The sequence below is a fragment of the Monodelphis domestica genome, chromosome 6 (genome assembly GCF_027887165.1).
Source record: "Monodelphis domestica isolate mMonDom1 chromosome 6, mMonDom1.pri, whole genome shotgun sequence".
Classification (NCBI taxonomy): Eukaryota; Metazoa; Chordata; class Mammalia; order Didelphimorphia; family Didelphidae; genus Monodelphis; species Monodelphis domestica.
Genome location: NC_077232.1, coordinates 295,538,219 through 295,551,718, shown reverse-complemented (window position 1 = coordinate 295,551,718; position 13,500 = coordinate 295,538,219). Strand labels below are relative to the sequence as shown.

General features: G+C 55.1%; 1 protein-coding gene across 11 annotated transcripts in view; it reads left to right on the top strand.

Annotated features, from left to right (window-relative positions):
* The window catches only part of MTUS1 (microtubule associated scaffold protein 1), a 105,303-nt gene that overhangs the window by 67,318 nt on the left and 24,485 nt on the right, over positions 1–13,500 (top strand). For 10 of the 11 annotated variants that reach the window (XM_056803409.1, XM_056803408.1, XM_056803407.1 and 7 more), the window contains one exon: positions 12,873–13,087. In XM_056803409.1, coding sequence (XP_056659387.1) covers positions 12,873–13,087 — 215 coding nt within the window. Of the gene's footprint in view, positions 1–189; positions 3,109–12,872; positions 13,088–13,500 lie in introns of those variants that run through there. The other variant, XM_056803412.1, reaches the window with a different exon arrangement.

Below are 13,500 nucleotides of genomic sequence, written 5' to 3'. Positions count from 1 at the left end.
ACACACAGTGTAAACAGACAAACATACATGGCATCTATCTCCTACCCTCTCGTGCAGTCCGAGTTGGTGACAGAATCTGCTGCATGGGCTCGACTCCTTCTGAAGGACCACGGCATTCTCTAGATACTTAATTGGTTTGGATCTGGTGCCAGAATGAAAAATGGTTTTCACCTTTGTAGTGCTCAGCTCCTTCCTTCCCTCTGTTAAAGATATTTTAGGGTTGTGATGTAACTAAATTAAATTTAGGTTGCCAGGGGATATCCCAAACAAAATACCCAAGTCAGCTGGAAATGTATGGTAATTTCAATTAATATAGAGGAAAGAAATTAAGAGAGAGAGAGAGAGAGAGAGAGAGAGAGAGGAAAAGAGTTCATTTAAACTGCTCCGAGTCAGGCTGAACCAGGCAGGAGTTCAAGGCCTTGGCCAAGGGGGCCTCCCCTGAGAGCCAAGGGAAAAGGGAGTCAGTCTTATCACTCACCATGTGACTGTCTCAAGGAAGCTGTCTGAGGGAGCTCCTCCAGGCTTGAGTTCCAGGATTGAACTGGCACCCAGGCCTGAAGTGACCAGCCAGAGACACCTCTCTGGGGAAAGAGACTGAAGAGAGGAAGTGACGCACCCTACATAGACAGTTTTACATCACTCTCCTGCGTCTCATCTGTACCAATGGTAGCTTAAGCTTGACTTAGGATAGCCTAGGGGTCTGCCAGCTGTTTCTGCACATGTCTATCATAGGCTATCCTCCTAATTACTTAATCCTTAAGTATGGGTATAGACATTTCCGATTTTGTTAGACTAAGTATCTTCGTTGTTGCAATCAGGAGATAGCTAAATCCAATCTTCACACCTCCAGCCATTTTTTTTTAAACCCTTACCTTCTGTCTTGGAATCAATACTGTGTATTGGTTCCAAGGCAGAAGAGTGGTCAGGGCTAGGCCATGGGGGTCAAGTGACTTGCCCAGGGTCACATGGCTGAGCCTCCATCCATTTTTGGAAAAGAGGAGATTAGCCGGTAAGAGAAAAAGCTCCCTGATGAATCCCAAGGGAGTTCAATGTATTCTTCCTTTTCTCCTGTGGCTACCGAGAGACCCAGAATTGGAGTAGATCTTGGCCAAGGCCCTTTGCCCATCCTGGGCCTCAGTTTCCTTCTCCATAAGATAAGGGGTTGGACTTGATGGCCTCGGAGGTTCCCTCCAGCTCTGTGCCCGTGTTCCTAAAGTCACAGCTCTTCGACATTTCCACGTCCCCAGTTTCCTGACGTTGCCAGGGCCTGCTTCCCCCAGGTGGCAGACAGTTAGGGAAAGCCGAGCACTCTCCTGGAAAACTCCTTTCCTTTTTTCCACCTCTCCTGTACGGGCATCTGTCTGTTTCCTCCAGAGGAGCCCCTTCTTGCCAGCAGTGGCATCCTGCGCTTCGTGCTGCTGGGTGACAGGCAAGCCCGCTTGACTTGGCTCTGGCTTGACAAAATCCACCCAAAAGCCCTTTCACCAAGGCTTGTCTGGAAATGGGAATGCGTGCTGCAAGCTGGGACTCCTTAGAGGGTTAAGAATACTGAGGCCTGCAGCTCAGAGCAGTTCTTTGTTCCTCCTGTGTGATCATGGGCCAGCCTGACCTTAACTTTGCTCTTCCATCATCTGGAAAATGGGAGGATGAACTCTGCTTCCAGGGTTCTCTTCCTGCTCTAAAACCCTGCTTCTGACCACACTCTTAGCTCTCTGTCAGCTCTCTCCTCTCCCACTTTCCACCTCTCCCTTCTCCCTCTTACCCTCCCTTTCTCCCCCTCTTCCTCTCTCCCTCTCCCTTCATCGCTGTTTCTGTCTGTCTGTCTCTCTCTCATGGGTGTAGATAGATAGATAGATGGCTCTTGGTTGTCTGAGCTCCCACTTCCAGGGGTGGATTGGGTCCGAGCGCAGGGCCTTCTCAGGGGGGCCCCGTCTAGAGCTGGAGCAATGGGTCAGCAGGAAGGGCACCTCCCGGAGTGGACGTGATGCAGCCAGGGCAGGAGGTGGAGGCAGGCTGCGGAGGTGCTCGTCCCTCCCTTCCAGTGGTCGTGGATGAAGGAGCCTGGCGGGGAAAGTCAGCTGGGTTTTGTCACTGCGACCTCCGGCTAAGCCACCGCAGGGCCTCGTGTGTCCCAGGGCTTTCAGGAATACCCGAGAACCTTGCTGGCAGACCGTCCTTGAAGCTCGTGCTCTCGTCAGACGCTGTGTGGCTCGTGTGATTGGACCTTAGTTTTTGAACACCCTTCCTTTCCGGCTTGGAATCTGCTGTGGCTCCAAGGCAGAAGGGCAGTAAGGGCTAGGCAGTGGGGAGAAGTGACTTGCCCAGGGTCACCCAGCTCGGAAGTGTCTGAGGCCCGATGGGAACCCAGGACCTCCCATCTCTAGGCCTGACTCTCCCTCCCTGAGCCACCCCACTGGCCCTTCTCGTGTGAGAAGCCTGTGCCAGACTTGGGGAGAATACAGACCATTTCTTCCCCCCTCTGTCCTCACAGAAAACCCCCGCCCCCAAGGGATGGCAGGAGCTTTGGCCAGCTCTTTGCTGGCTGGCCGGCCGGCCGTCTTTGGACTGTGTGGATGTCGTTGGCCCAAAGCGTGGTGGTCCCCAGACGGGACTCCAATCTTGGTGGCCCCACAAAGGGACGGTCCAGAATGTCAACATCTGGCTCCTCGGAGGGCGGGAGGCTTCTCTCCAGCTCTGAAGCCTGGTGACAGGCTCCGGGCCGTTATTGGCTGGTATTTATACACACAGCTGGCGTGGCCACCCCTTCCTCCTCCTCCCCACGAGCATCCCTAATGAGTCCCACAACATATCAGCCGGGCACAGTGTGATGTAATCCAGCGGTGGCGGAGCTCCGGGTCGAGCCCGGGTGGGACAGAGCAGCTGTCGGCAGCCCCGGGCTTCCCCCTCCTTCCCGGCTCGCTCTCACAGGTGGCAGGGGATGGTCCCAGGGAGCCGCTTCTTGCCCAGATCCCCCCCCTCGGGAAGACATGCTCCTGTTGCCCAGGTTCTCCTTGGCCAACATGCATGTGCGGCTCACGGCCAAGGGCTTGCTCAGGACTCTCCGGCTCCCGTCGGGGTTCAGGAGGAGTGCTTTGGTTTTCCACGAAGGTCGGTGCCTCTGCTCTTACTTGCGCTGCTTCAGAGGGTGGCTCATGGAATGCCGCTGCCGGCTTGCTCATCGGGGAGGAGGGGGGCAGGCTTTGCTCATGGGGCTGAGGCGTAACGGATCCCCCGCTCAGAGGCTCCCCGGTCAGCCCGGGGGATGTGGGGTGCTTCTTCCTTCCCCCTGGCTGGGCCTCTTCCCTGCTGGAGGCTCGTCCTAGCAGGGTGTTCCTTCCCCTCCTCTCCCCTGCTTCCTGGGGAAGCCTGCAGCCAGGACCGGTAGCCTTGTTTTCCTTGGCCCCGACGGAGGAGGAGGGCCGGAGGATTTCTCTCTGCCCTTAGAGGAGCGGGAGATGCCTTTTCTCCCTGGAGCTTGGCTGCCCCAGCCGGGGACGGAGAGCAGTCGGCCGCCGACTCTGGTCTCCCCAGATTCTGCCGGCTTCCATCTGGGTCCCTTTCAGGCAGCGCTGGAGACGAGTTCACACGTAATGTGTTTGGCAGGTTACAGCCGGCGGCCAGAGCCTCTGTGGGCCCCCACCCCCAATTCAAGATGGCGGCAATAACTGGGAAGCGTGTGGCTTCTTCCCGGCTTCTTGGGATGGCCTCAGCCCTGTCCCTGGGGCAGACCTTGTTTTTCTCTCAGCTGGTTGGGGCCCGGGGGATGTTTCCAGCGACAGGGTTGTGCTTCTGGAGCAGGCTCTCTTCTCCGGGTCTGCTTCCGGAGCTCTCCGCACCCACTCCCAAGCCAGGGGCCTCTTTGGTCTGAGCCTGAGCCCAAGCGCGCCCCCGGCCGCCCTCCCTCCCTCCAGCCCGTCAGGCTCGCATCTTCTGGCTTGACCGCCATGGTGACCCACCCAAGCTTAAGAGGCAGGGCTGGGGGCGCCGGGAGGGCCTGCGTCCAAGCTCGCTGACCTTACACGGAGGGCGCCGAGACTGCCCTCCAGCACGGGCCGAACAGCCTTGCTGCTTCTGGTCCAGCCGGCCCGGCAATGCCTCTGAGGTCTCGAGTGTGTGTCAGGTGGCGGGGCGGGCGCCCTCCCTCTAGCCTTTGCCATCCTACGGCTGAGGAGAGCCCCGGCCGGCCCTTCTGGCTCCAAATGGCCCGGTTGTGGAACGTTCGGACCCCTGGTTCGTGTCGGGGTCTCAGCAGTCTTCTCTCTAGGGTGAGATGACTTGCCCAGAGTCCTTCAGGGACGGGTGGCAGAGGCCTAGGCTGCCTCTCCTCTCACTAGCGATGGCCCAGAGTTCCCTGGGCCCCGCGCTCTGCTAGCCACGGTGCTGAGCGCCTCGAATCCAGGCTGTCTCCATTCGACTGGCCGCCATTCTGGTCGGGCCCTCCGTAGCTTCCCCTGGACTCTGGGTCTTAGTGCAGCGGCTCTCTGTGGTCCACTGGGCCCCTTCCAGGCCATCCTGCCCACGCCCCACCCCGGTGAATCCCCCAGAGCTTCCCTAGCCTGCCTGCCTGGGAGAGCTTTCATGAGCCCCTTGAGACGCTTTGCTGGTCACACGCTTCACCAAATGATAGCACTTCTGTGACTGGTGTACTGGGTTCTGGTTTTGCCCACTTCACGCAGGTCGGTGCATCTAAGCCTTTCCAGGTTCTTCTGCACTTGTCCGGAGGGGGAGGGGGGAGGGACAGAGGTGGGGGAGAGAGGGAAGAGATCGGGGTGCTTTGGAAAGGGCAGAAGCCAGAGGGCAGAGGGTTTAGGGGTGCGGCCCTCTTGGAGACGCTTTTTCTGGGGTTTTAGCTGTGAAGGGGAGGAGGGAGGACGGCAGAGGATAATTGGAGTGGGGAGGGCCCTGAGGCACTCTCTCCTGTACTGGGTCCTTCCTGTACTTGGCCTGGGGCTGTTCCAGTGGGCCTGGGGTCCCCCCAGGGGACTCTGTAAGCCATATCCACCCCTCTGGGCCACAGTGACCTCCAAAGGTTGTGCTTTTCCATTCATTGAGGAGGGGATGACTTGTGGGGTCTTGGGAGGATTGTCCTCTGGGCTGATGGCCCAGGCTAGCCTGCCCAGCCCCCCTCCCCCCATGGGGCCAGGAGCAGAAGAACCCAGTGGAGGAAGCCTCTCCCCGCCTCCCCAGCCCTGCCAGAGCCTGAGTGCAGCAGCCCCTGGGTGAGATGCTGAATGTGGCATCTCTGACCTAAATACTCAGCTAGAGCCGGGGATTCTCGGTGGGGCCCCTCCCCTCCAGGGGTGCCGGAGCCCCCCTCCTTCCCCTGGAAGTCCCACATGCACACATGAGCACACACAGCGTCTTACTCTGCGTTTGAGGAAGCTGAGGCTCGGCCAGTGGACACAGCCCCCGTCCACCACATGGCTTATGAATGACGGAGCCAGTGGCTGACCCTAGGGCCTTGTGGCTCTGAGCCCAATATTTTTTGCTGTCCCCAAGGCTTGCCCCCATTTCCCAGTTGGGAGGAACCCCTACCCCCCTCCCTCGGGCCAGCATCATCCGTGCAGTGTTCTAACCACTGAGCTCAGCAGCCCTGTCTGGCTAGGAGCAAGGGTGCAGGAGATGCCCCCATTCTGACCGGCACATCTCCCTGGACACTGTGAGGGGCAGTTAGGGCCTGGGAGAATACCCAGCCATTCCCCTCTGTCTTCCCCTCCTCACTCACTGGCCTTTTGGGATAAACCAAGGGACGTGCAGGGTGGGAATGTGGTTATTGTGGCCACAGCCCAGACAGCATTGCCGGAGTGACAGTGTAATCGATCATATTGAGGGGATATATTTGATGGATAAATAACTAAAAAATCAGGTAGTTATCTTGTTTCCATTCCTCCCTTCCTCCCTCTTCTTCCCTTCAGCTTCCCCTTCCCCTGGTCTTCTGGTTTTCTGAATCAGTCAGTGAGTTAATGATGTTTCAAATGAAAATACTCTCTATCTTCTTTTATCTCAAGTGCTTATTTGGGGAAGACGGGAAAAGATGGAGGTTGGAGGTAAGAGGGTAGGGGGTTTCCCTAATTCTATAGTTAGCCCTAGATTGGAGGAGATTGAGAGACATGGTCGATAGGTCTAGTGTTTCAGTCACTATCACCAACAGCAAGTCAGAGAGAGATATGGACTGTTGTCCTTCTTCTTCTGCCTTCAGTCACCAGGCCACCTCCAGCTTGATTCTCCCAAGTCTCAGAGATCAACCCAGCTTCTTCCTTCCCTGATTCAAAGGCAACCAGGAAATCAGTCAGGACCCTGATTCAAAGACAACCCCCTCAGCCAAGCCCGGAATTCAGCCCGTAGTTGCTTTGGCTCCAAACTGCTTTTCCCAGTAACATTCTAAATCAGAATCTTCATTTGATTGACAGTCAGGTCACCCCTCGGCCACTGCTTCTGTTCTTTTGCATGCCTTATAATTTCTCTCGTCTACACCAGCCAGCAGGCGTGAGGAGCTGAGCATGAATAAATAAGACCCTGGCAGCTTGAGTCCGTGCCACCGCTCCCGGGCATGGAAGGGCACACCCTCAGAAGCCTTTGTGTAAAGTATTGCTCACCCTGAGACCCGGATGAATCTGGCCTTTCTGGGTGTGGGGTGGCTAAGTGTGGCAGCCCAGAGAGGCTTAGGTTGGGAGTCAGGAAGACCGGGGTTCAGCTCTGCCTCACATATTTTTTAGTGAGGCCACTGGGAGCAAGTCGCTGAAGCACTTTCAGCTTCACTTTTTCTCATCTGTAAAATGGGCACATAAAGAAAATGAAGCCCCCACTTCACAGAGTTGTTGTAAGGTTCAAGAGAGGTATCATGTAAAGCACTCTGTAAACCTTTAAATGGTCTGCTCAACCCATAAACTTAAAAAAAAACACACAACAAATACATTTATTTATTTATCTATCTATCTATCTATCTATTTATTTATTTATTTATTCATTCATTTATTTATTCATTCATTCATTCATTCATTTATTTATTTATTTATTTATGAATCCTTACCTTCTATTTTGGAATCAATACAATGTATCGGTTCTGAGGCAGAAGGGTAGTAAGGGCTAGGCAATGGGGGTGAAGTGACTTGCTCAGTGTCATACAGCTAGGAAGTGTCTGAGGCCAAATTTGAACCCAGAACCTCTCATCTCTTGGCCTGACTCAATCCTCTGAGCCACCCAGCTGACCCTGGCCCATTAACTTTTTTAAAGCTATTTTTTTTAAACCCTTATCTCCCATCTTGGAATCAATACTCTGTATTGGTTCCAAGGCAGAAGAGTGGTAAGGGCTTAGGTAATGGGGGTTAAGTGACTTGCCCAGGGTCACACAGCTGGGAAGTGTCTGAGGCCAGATTTGAACCCAGGACCTCCTGTCTCTAGGCCTGACAATCCATTGAGCCACCCAGCTGCCCCCTTTAAAGCTATTTTTGAAAAAACTCAGGACCATATAGTTTCAATGGAGCCTGCTTTATCATTTCGGTCTGATCATTCTGCCTAGTTTAATGAAATCATTCCTTGGATAATTTGCTACACCACTAAATCTGTAAATGAACTCTGGGTAGCATCATCATTTTCATTTTCTTGGCACAGCCCAACCGTGAGCTGAGTACACCTCTAATTATCCCATTTTTACTTGAGCTTTTGAAAGTCTGGAGCACAGCAAATCGACTTCCAGATATTTTCTACATTTCATAGGAGGCATTTTGAATTTCTATTATTTACTCCTCTAATTTAGGGTTGCTACTAGGAAATGCTGTTGGGTTTTGTGGACTTGCTTTGTGTCCTGCTATTTTCCTGAAACTATCAATTGTTTCTCTTTGATGGTTCTCTACAATTTTCTAAATTAAATCATCGCATCAGGAAATAGGGGTAATTGTGTTTCCTTTTAGCCGTGTTTATGCCTTTGCTTTTTCCCTGGTCTGAGTGTTCGCACCAACATCTCTAGAATTCCTTCAAGTCATGTTTGGGTACTTGACTATTGCCTGGGGTTTTATTTTCTCACATTTTCACAATTTTCACCATCTCCACTTCCTCGCTTAGGTAATATGAGGTTACCTTTGCCTCATCAAATGGATTTTGTAGGGCGTTTCCGTCTCAGTTTTTGCTCGTCTGCGTGCCGTGAATGTTCATCGTTTTTAGGTGTTTGATGGAATCCCCCAGCGGTATTTAAAAACTGGTCTCTTTGGTACCAGAGCCAGACGCGGTAAGCACCCAGTGATGCTTCTTAACCGAGCCTTCCTCCACCTTCACTCCTTCCTTTCTAGCTAGTTCACTTTCCTTCCTTGAGGTTGGACTGTTTACAATCTGCATTTCTGTTTTGTTCATTTTGGCAATTATATATATGTTCCAGGTCATTGCCTTGAAATCCTTAGACTGTAGTTCGGAGGATTCCCTTTAGTTCTTCTCCTTGCTCGCTTTTATTTGGGTCAGTTTCTTTTTCTGCCTCCTCGCGGCCATCCGATTCGCCGCAGGTTTTCCATTTTATTGTTAGTCTTCAAAGAAACGGATTTCCATGGAGTAGTTCTACGTCTTGTGGTCTCTCCTGAAGTCTCCCTTTTGCTTCTGGGGATAAATGTGATGATTCATCCCAAAGGGAATGGCTGGGATGAGGAGGGGACCAGAGCAGAGGTACGGTGGGGCGCTGCGGCTCCTCCTCGCCTCTCCCCTCCTCCCTCTGCTGAGGCTGGGCCTCCAATGCCACCATTGTCTTGCCACGATGGTGGAAGGAAGCTCGAGGGATTTATTAAAGGTCTCTTCCTCGAGCTCGGAAGAAGCACCCGCAGTTTCTATGTCCCTTTTGTCAGAGACGAACCCTGGCCACAGAAACAGCTTGTCTCGGGGGACTGTGATACTGCTGTGGCTTGTGGTCCCCAGCTGGTCCCTGGGCTCCCCGCGGCAGGGTCAGCCGAGGCCAGGCTCCTGCTTCCCAAGTGGGTTGTGCCTTGGAGGCAGGCCAGGCAAGGTCCGTGCACACCGCTCCCTAGGTGGCCGCAGCGGGCAGCTCCGAAAGGACCCGTAGCAAGTCATTGAGGGTCACTGGATGGATCTCTGGTCTGGAGCTGCCAAGGACCTCCAGGAGGCCATCCAGCCTCCTCCTCACTTTGTGTGCACATGGCAGCCCAGAGAGGAATCAGGGTCACTGCACTAGGGAGATGCTCACCCTCCCTCTCCCTCTCCCTCCCTTTCTCCCACCCTCTCCTTCCCTCTCTCTCCCCTCCCCCCCTCTGGCTCTCCATCTCTCTCTCTCCCTCTTTCCCTCCCCCCTCTCTCCTCCCTTCCCCCCCAACACCTTCACACTAAGGGCAACTCTCAGCCCACCTCCAGAAGGACAGCAGCCCATGCCTCAGCCTAACTTGGGGCAGCAAGCAGGACCTTCACAGAGGTAGAGGCTGCCTTAGAAGAGGCAGCCAGATCTCAGAAGCCCAGCAGGGGAGCTGCCCGGGAATGCCGCTAGAGCCTCCAATGGGATGATCTTGTTGCCTGGCTCCCACGGGCTGCCCCCTGTGCCCGGCTCCTCTGGGCAGCAGGGCTGGCTCTCCCCGATCGGCTGGGGAGCTCGGAGTTTGTAATATGGACACAACATCTCGGAAGAGGAGCTGGAGCCCGGTGGGCGCAGGGACGATGGCGCTTTCCCAGGCTACGCGGAGGGGATGGTACTGCATGGCCTTCCCTATTCCTGCGAGTCTCTAGCCACTTGGCCTGGGTGGCGCATTTTGTGTTGCCTGTGGCAGGCTCGCTTTCCCCTTGTTTCTGTCTGTTTAATGGGTGCGTGTGTCCGTCCTCTTGGCTGTGCCTCCTCTGCACCCAGTAGGTGCTTAAGATGCTTATTAAAGCAGGCCTAGCTAGAGATAGGTAGCTCCCTTGCTGCACTCTTAAATGCGATCGATTGCTAGCAGAGGCCTTCACAGAAGTGTCAGTCTTCCTGGGACTGGAGAGGTGTCATGGCTGGCTCCAGAAGTGAAGTCAGTTGAGATGCGGGTTCGGGTGGCCTCTGACTTCTCCCAGCCCAGGAGCGCCGGACCATCCGTGGGTGGTATCCGAGGCTCCCGGGACGCCAGATGGAGATATGTGAAGTCTAGGATGGCCCCCTTCTCTACTCCCCTGAAGCCCTCGAGATGCCCTGAACTGAGAATCCCCTGCATTCCCCGAGAGGTGCCTTGAACACAGGGCTGGGGCTGTAGTCTGGAAGACCCGAGTTCAAATCTAGCCTCAGACACTTACTAGTGGTGTGATTCTGGGCACGTCACTTCACCTCTGTCTGCCTCCTAATAGCAGAACAGGCTTGTGGGAATCGTGAGGCATTTGCATGGTGCTGGCCCATGGAAATGCTGCCTGAAGGTTTGCTGTCACCATTGTCACCGTCATCCCCATTATTATGAGGCGGCTGGGCTGGCCCGAGCTGCCCCTGCCTTGGAGGGACTGTGTGAGCCTGGGTTCAGCAAAACAGGAAATCGGCCGTGTGCTTTGCTTCTTTCCCATGACCTCTTCCCAGCCTCCAGATGGATGTCAGGGGACCCTGGCTGAATGGGTAGCGAGCAAGCTGGCAGATGGGCCGGGCCCCTCCCTGGGGCTCTCCTGGGCCTCCTTTCTGTGGGACCAAAGGAAAGGGAAGAGATGCTCAGGCCTCAGAGCCTTTGGGGTTGGTGGAATGGCACGAGCCTTCAGGAAGCACCCAGACCAGACCAGCCAGGCACTGAGTCAGTCCTGGGGCCACAAAGGCACGAAAGAGCTTTTCTTGGTCCTGGCATCCCCAGGTCTAGTCCAGGGAGCTTCTCTACGGGCCCTTGGGAGAGATGAAGCCCCCACTTGGGCTCCTCAGTCCAGCCACCCACATACCTTCCTGTGCCCAGCCGGCTTATGTCTGGCCCTCCTCAGCCTGCACACAGGCGAGGGTTTGATCCCCAGTCCTGTTGCTTTGTGTCCGAATTCTGCCTTCCCATAACCCCTCTGGAGACTCCTTATTAGGGCCCCCTTTTCAAGAGGTCGTGCATAACTGGTGGGTGGATTGCTAGGAGAGTGTGGCGGTCTGTAAAAGGGGGCAGCTGGATGTGCAGTGGATGGAGAGCCAGGCATAGAGGTCCTGGGTTCCAATCTGAGCTCAAACACTTCCTAGCTCTGTGAGCTGGGACGAGTCACCCTCACTGCTTAGCCCTTCCCTTCCTCTCCCATTTCCCCCCAGCTTTAATGAGCTTGGTCAGTATTCTGAGTCCTTGATCTCCTTTAAGGTCCAGGCCTTTCCCCGTTCTCTCTCCTGTGTCTATGGTGTTAACTCCTTGCCTCTAGTTGGTGTAGACTCCCACCCCTGCTTGCCTCCCTTGGCGGGCTGAATGCTCCTTAGAGGCAGGGATGACTTCCATCATGACCCTGCTGCCTGGCATATGGTAGGCATTTACTCTGTGCTTGTTGATCGCTTGCTATAATCCACACCTAACGGCCTTCAGGGCCCTCTTGCTCTCCTCCCACACCTGAACAGTCTTTGTCTGGGATCCGTTGCTTACTTGGGTCTGTGTCCTCTACCATCCCTGCCATTACTCTGGTTCAAGCCAATAACCGCCCCCCCCCCAATCCTTCTCTTCTGTCCTAGAATCAATAAATACCAATACATAATTGATAAATCAGTATGCCTGGCTCTCCATCCACTGCACATCCAGCTGCCCCCTTTAACAGACCGCCACACTCTCCCAGGGTCAGCCCACTCAGGTCTGTGGAACACGGGCTGCCAAGTGAACTTCTTCAGAAGCTGTTGGAGCATGGTGCTCCTGGAGCCCCTGGGACACCTCTCCCCTACCTTGAAGGCCTTGGTTCACACTCACGCCCAACTGACCTATTTCTCCAAACTCAGCGTGGCACCTCCCTCTTCCTTTGGGGCTGTGGCTGTCCCTCCTGCCAGGGGTGCCCATGCTCTCCTCACTCCCTCTTTGGACCCAGCTATGCGGTCACGTCCTCCTCTGGGAAGTCTCCTTGTTCTCCTTTAGAGTGTCCTGTAGGCAGGATTTCTCCCCCGGAAGAAACAGCGCCCCTCTCCTATGAGAGGAAACCTGGATCGGGGTGGACCCAAGCCTGGCATGACAGAATCCTAGCCAGGAATGACCTTTGGGTCATCCGGTGCAGTCCCTAACTTTACAGAAAAGGAAACTGAGGAAACCCAGAAAGCAGAGTCGCTCCATAAGGGCCCCCTCGAGGATCAGGGGGAAGGGACTAGCATGTGGGAGGGCCGCCGTGTGGCGGAGGGGTCACACTTGTGCCGCTTGTCCCTCCAGGACAGAGCCAGGAGCAGGAGGGCACTGCTGGGTGAGGCTGGATGTCAGGATAACTTTGGCCACTATGGAAGGTGCTGCTGGAGTGGGAGCGGGAGGTCTCTGGGCACTGCATAGGTGTTAGAGCCAGATTCCTTTGGGCCCCAGGTTGGACGTCGGTGGCCGCCGAAGCCCTCCAAGAGCTCAGGGCCCTGGGCCTTGTCTCAGTCCTTCCCTAAAGGCTCCCGCCAGTTCCTGGTGCGTTGCTTCTCTGCCAGATGGGACTGCGCTGGCCTGGATTAGTGGCCGAAAGGCTTCCTTCTTTTCCCAGCTTCCCCGGGGGATGGGCTAGGGCGCGCCATTCTGAAGTTCAAGCAGGTCCCTGGATTTGCCAGTGTCCGGTGCCTCTCAGAGAAGACAAGCTCCGAGCCTGCCGGATAAGACTAAAGCTCAGCGGAGGCCATAGCGGGATTGCCTCGTTCCCCTCCCCTTTTAACCCAGCCTGTCTTGGCCTTTGGGTTCTTGGTGCCACAGAAGCACGCAGGGCTGTGCTTCTAGGGGCCTTTGAGGGCATCCTTCTGAAGCACTTCCTAAAATCACTCTTTTCTTTTTCAGTTGAAAAGGGTAAACAGAGGCACCCTCGGACGCCGTGTGGCCAGCCCCAGTCTTCTCCCGATCCCCCCTCTACTGAAAAGGCGCAAGGATTGGCCTCCTACCGGACAAAATGTGAGCATCAAGACAAGGTCATCCTGCACCTCAAGCAGCTGCTTGCGGAAGGGAACCACAAGGTGGAAGCCTTGGCCGTGGTCATCCAGCACCTGCTGGCAGAGGTAGGGCTGCGGGTGGGGTGGGTGCCAGGGAGAGAGAGAGCCCTCCTCTTCCTCCGAGACCGAGGGGTTTGGGGCAGAGCCGGCTGCTCAGGATGACGGGGAGTCCGAATGGCGAGATTCGATCGTTTCCTCCTCTTCTTCACTCCGCTCTTGCCCCTCCACCCCCGGCCTCTTCTCTTGGTATCAGACCTGTGGCAGTGGAGAGAGACCTTCTTCTGTCTTTGCCACAGTCTGCCGCGATTAGACGTCTCTATTTGCCTTTAAAGTCTATGGGCACCGCGGAGGCTCTGAGACCTCCTCTGGCCCTCCTCCTCCTATGCTCTCCTTGTCCCCGACCTTCCAGAGATCCCCCGGAGATTAGTCTCTCCAGGCCACAATGATTATACCGTGGGCTAAGTGTTGGGAAAAACACC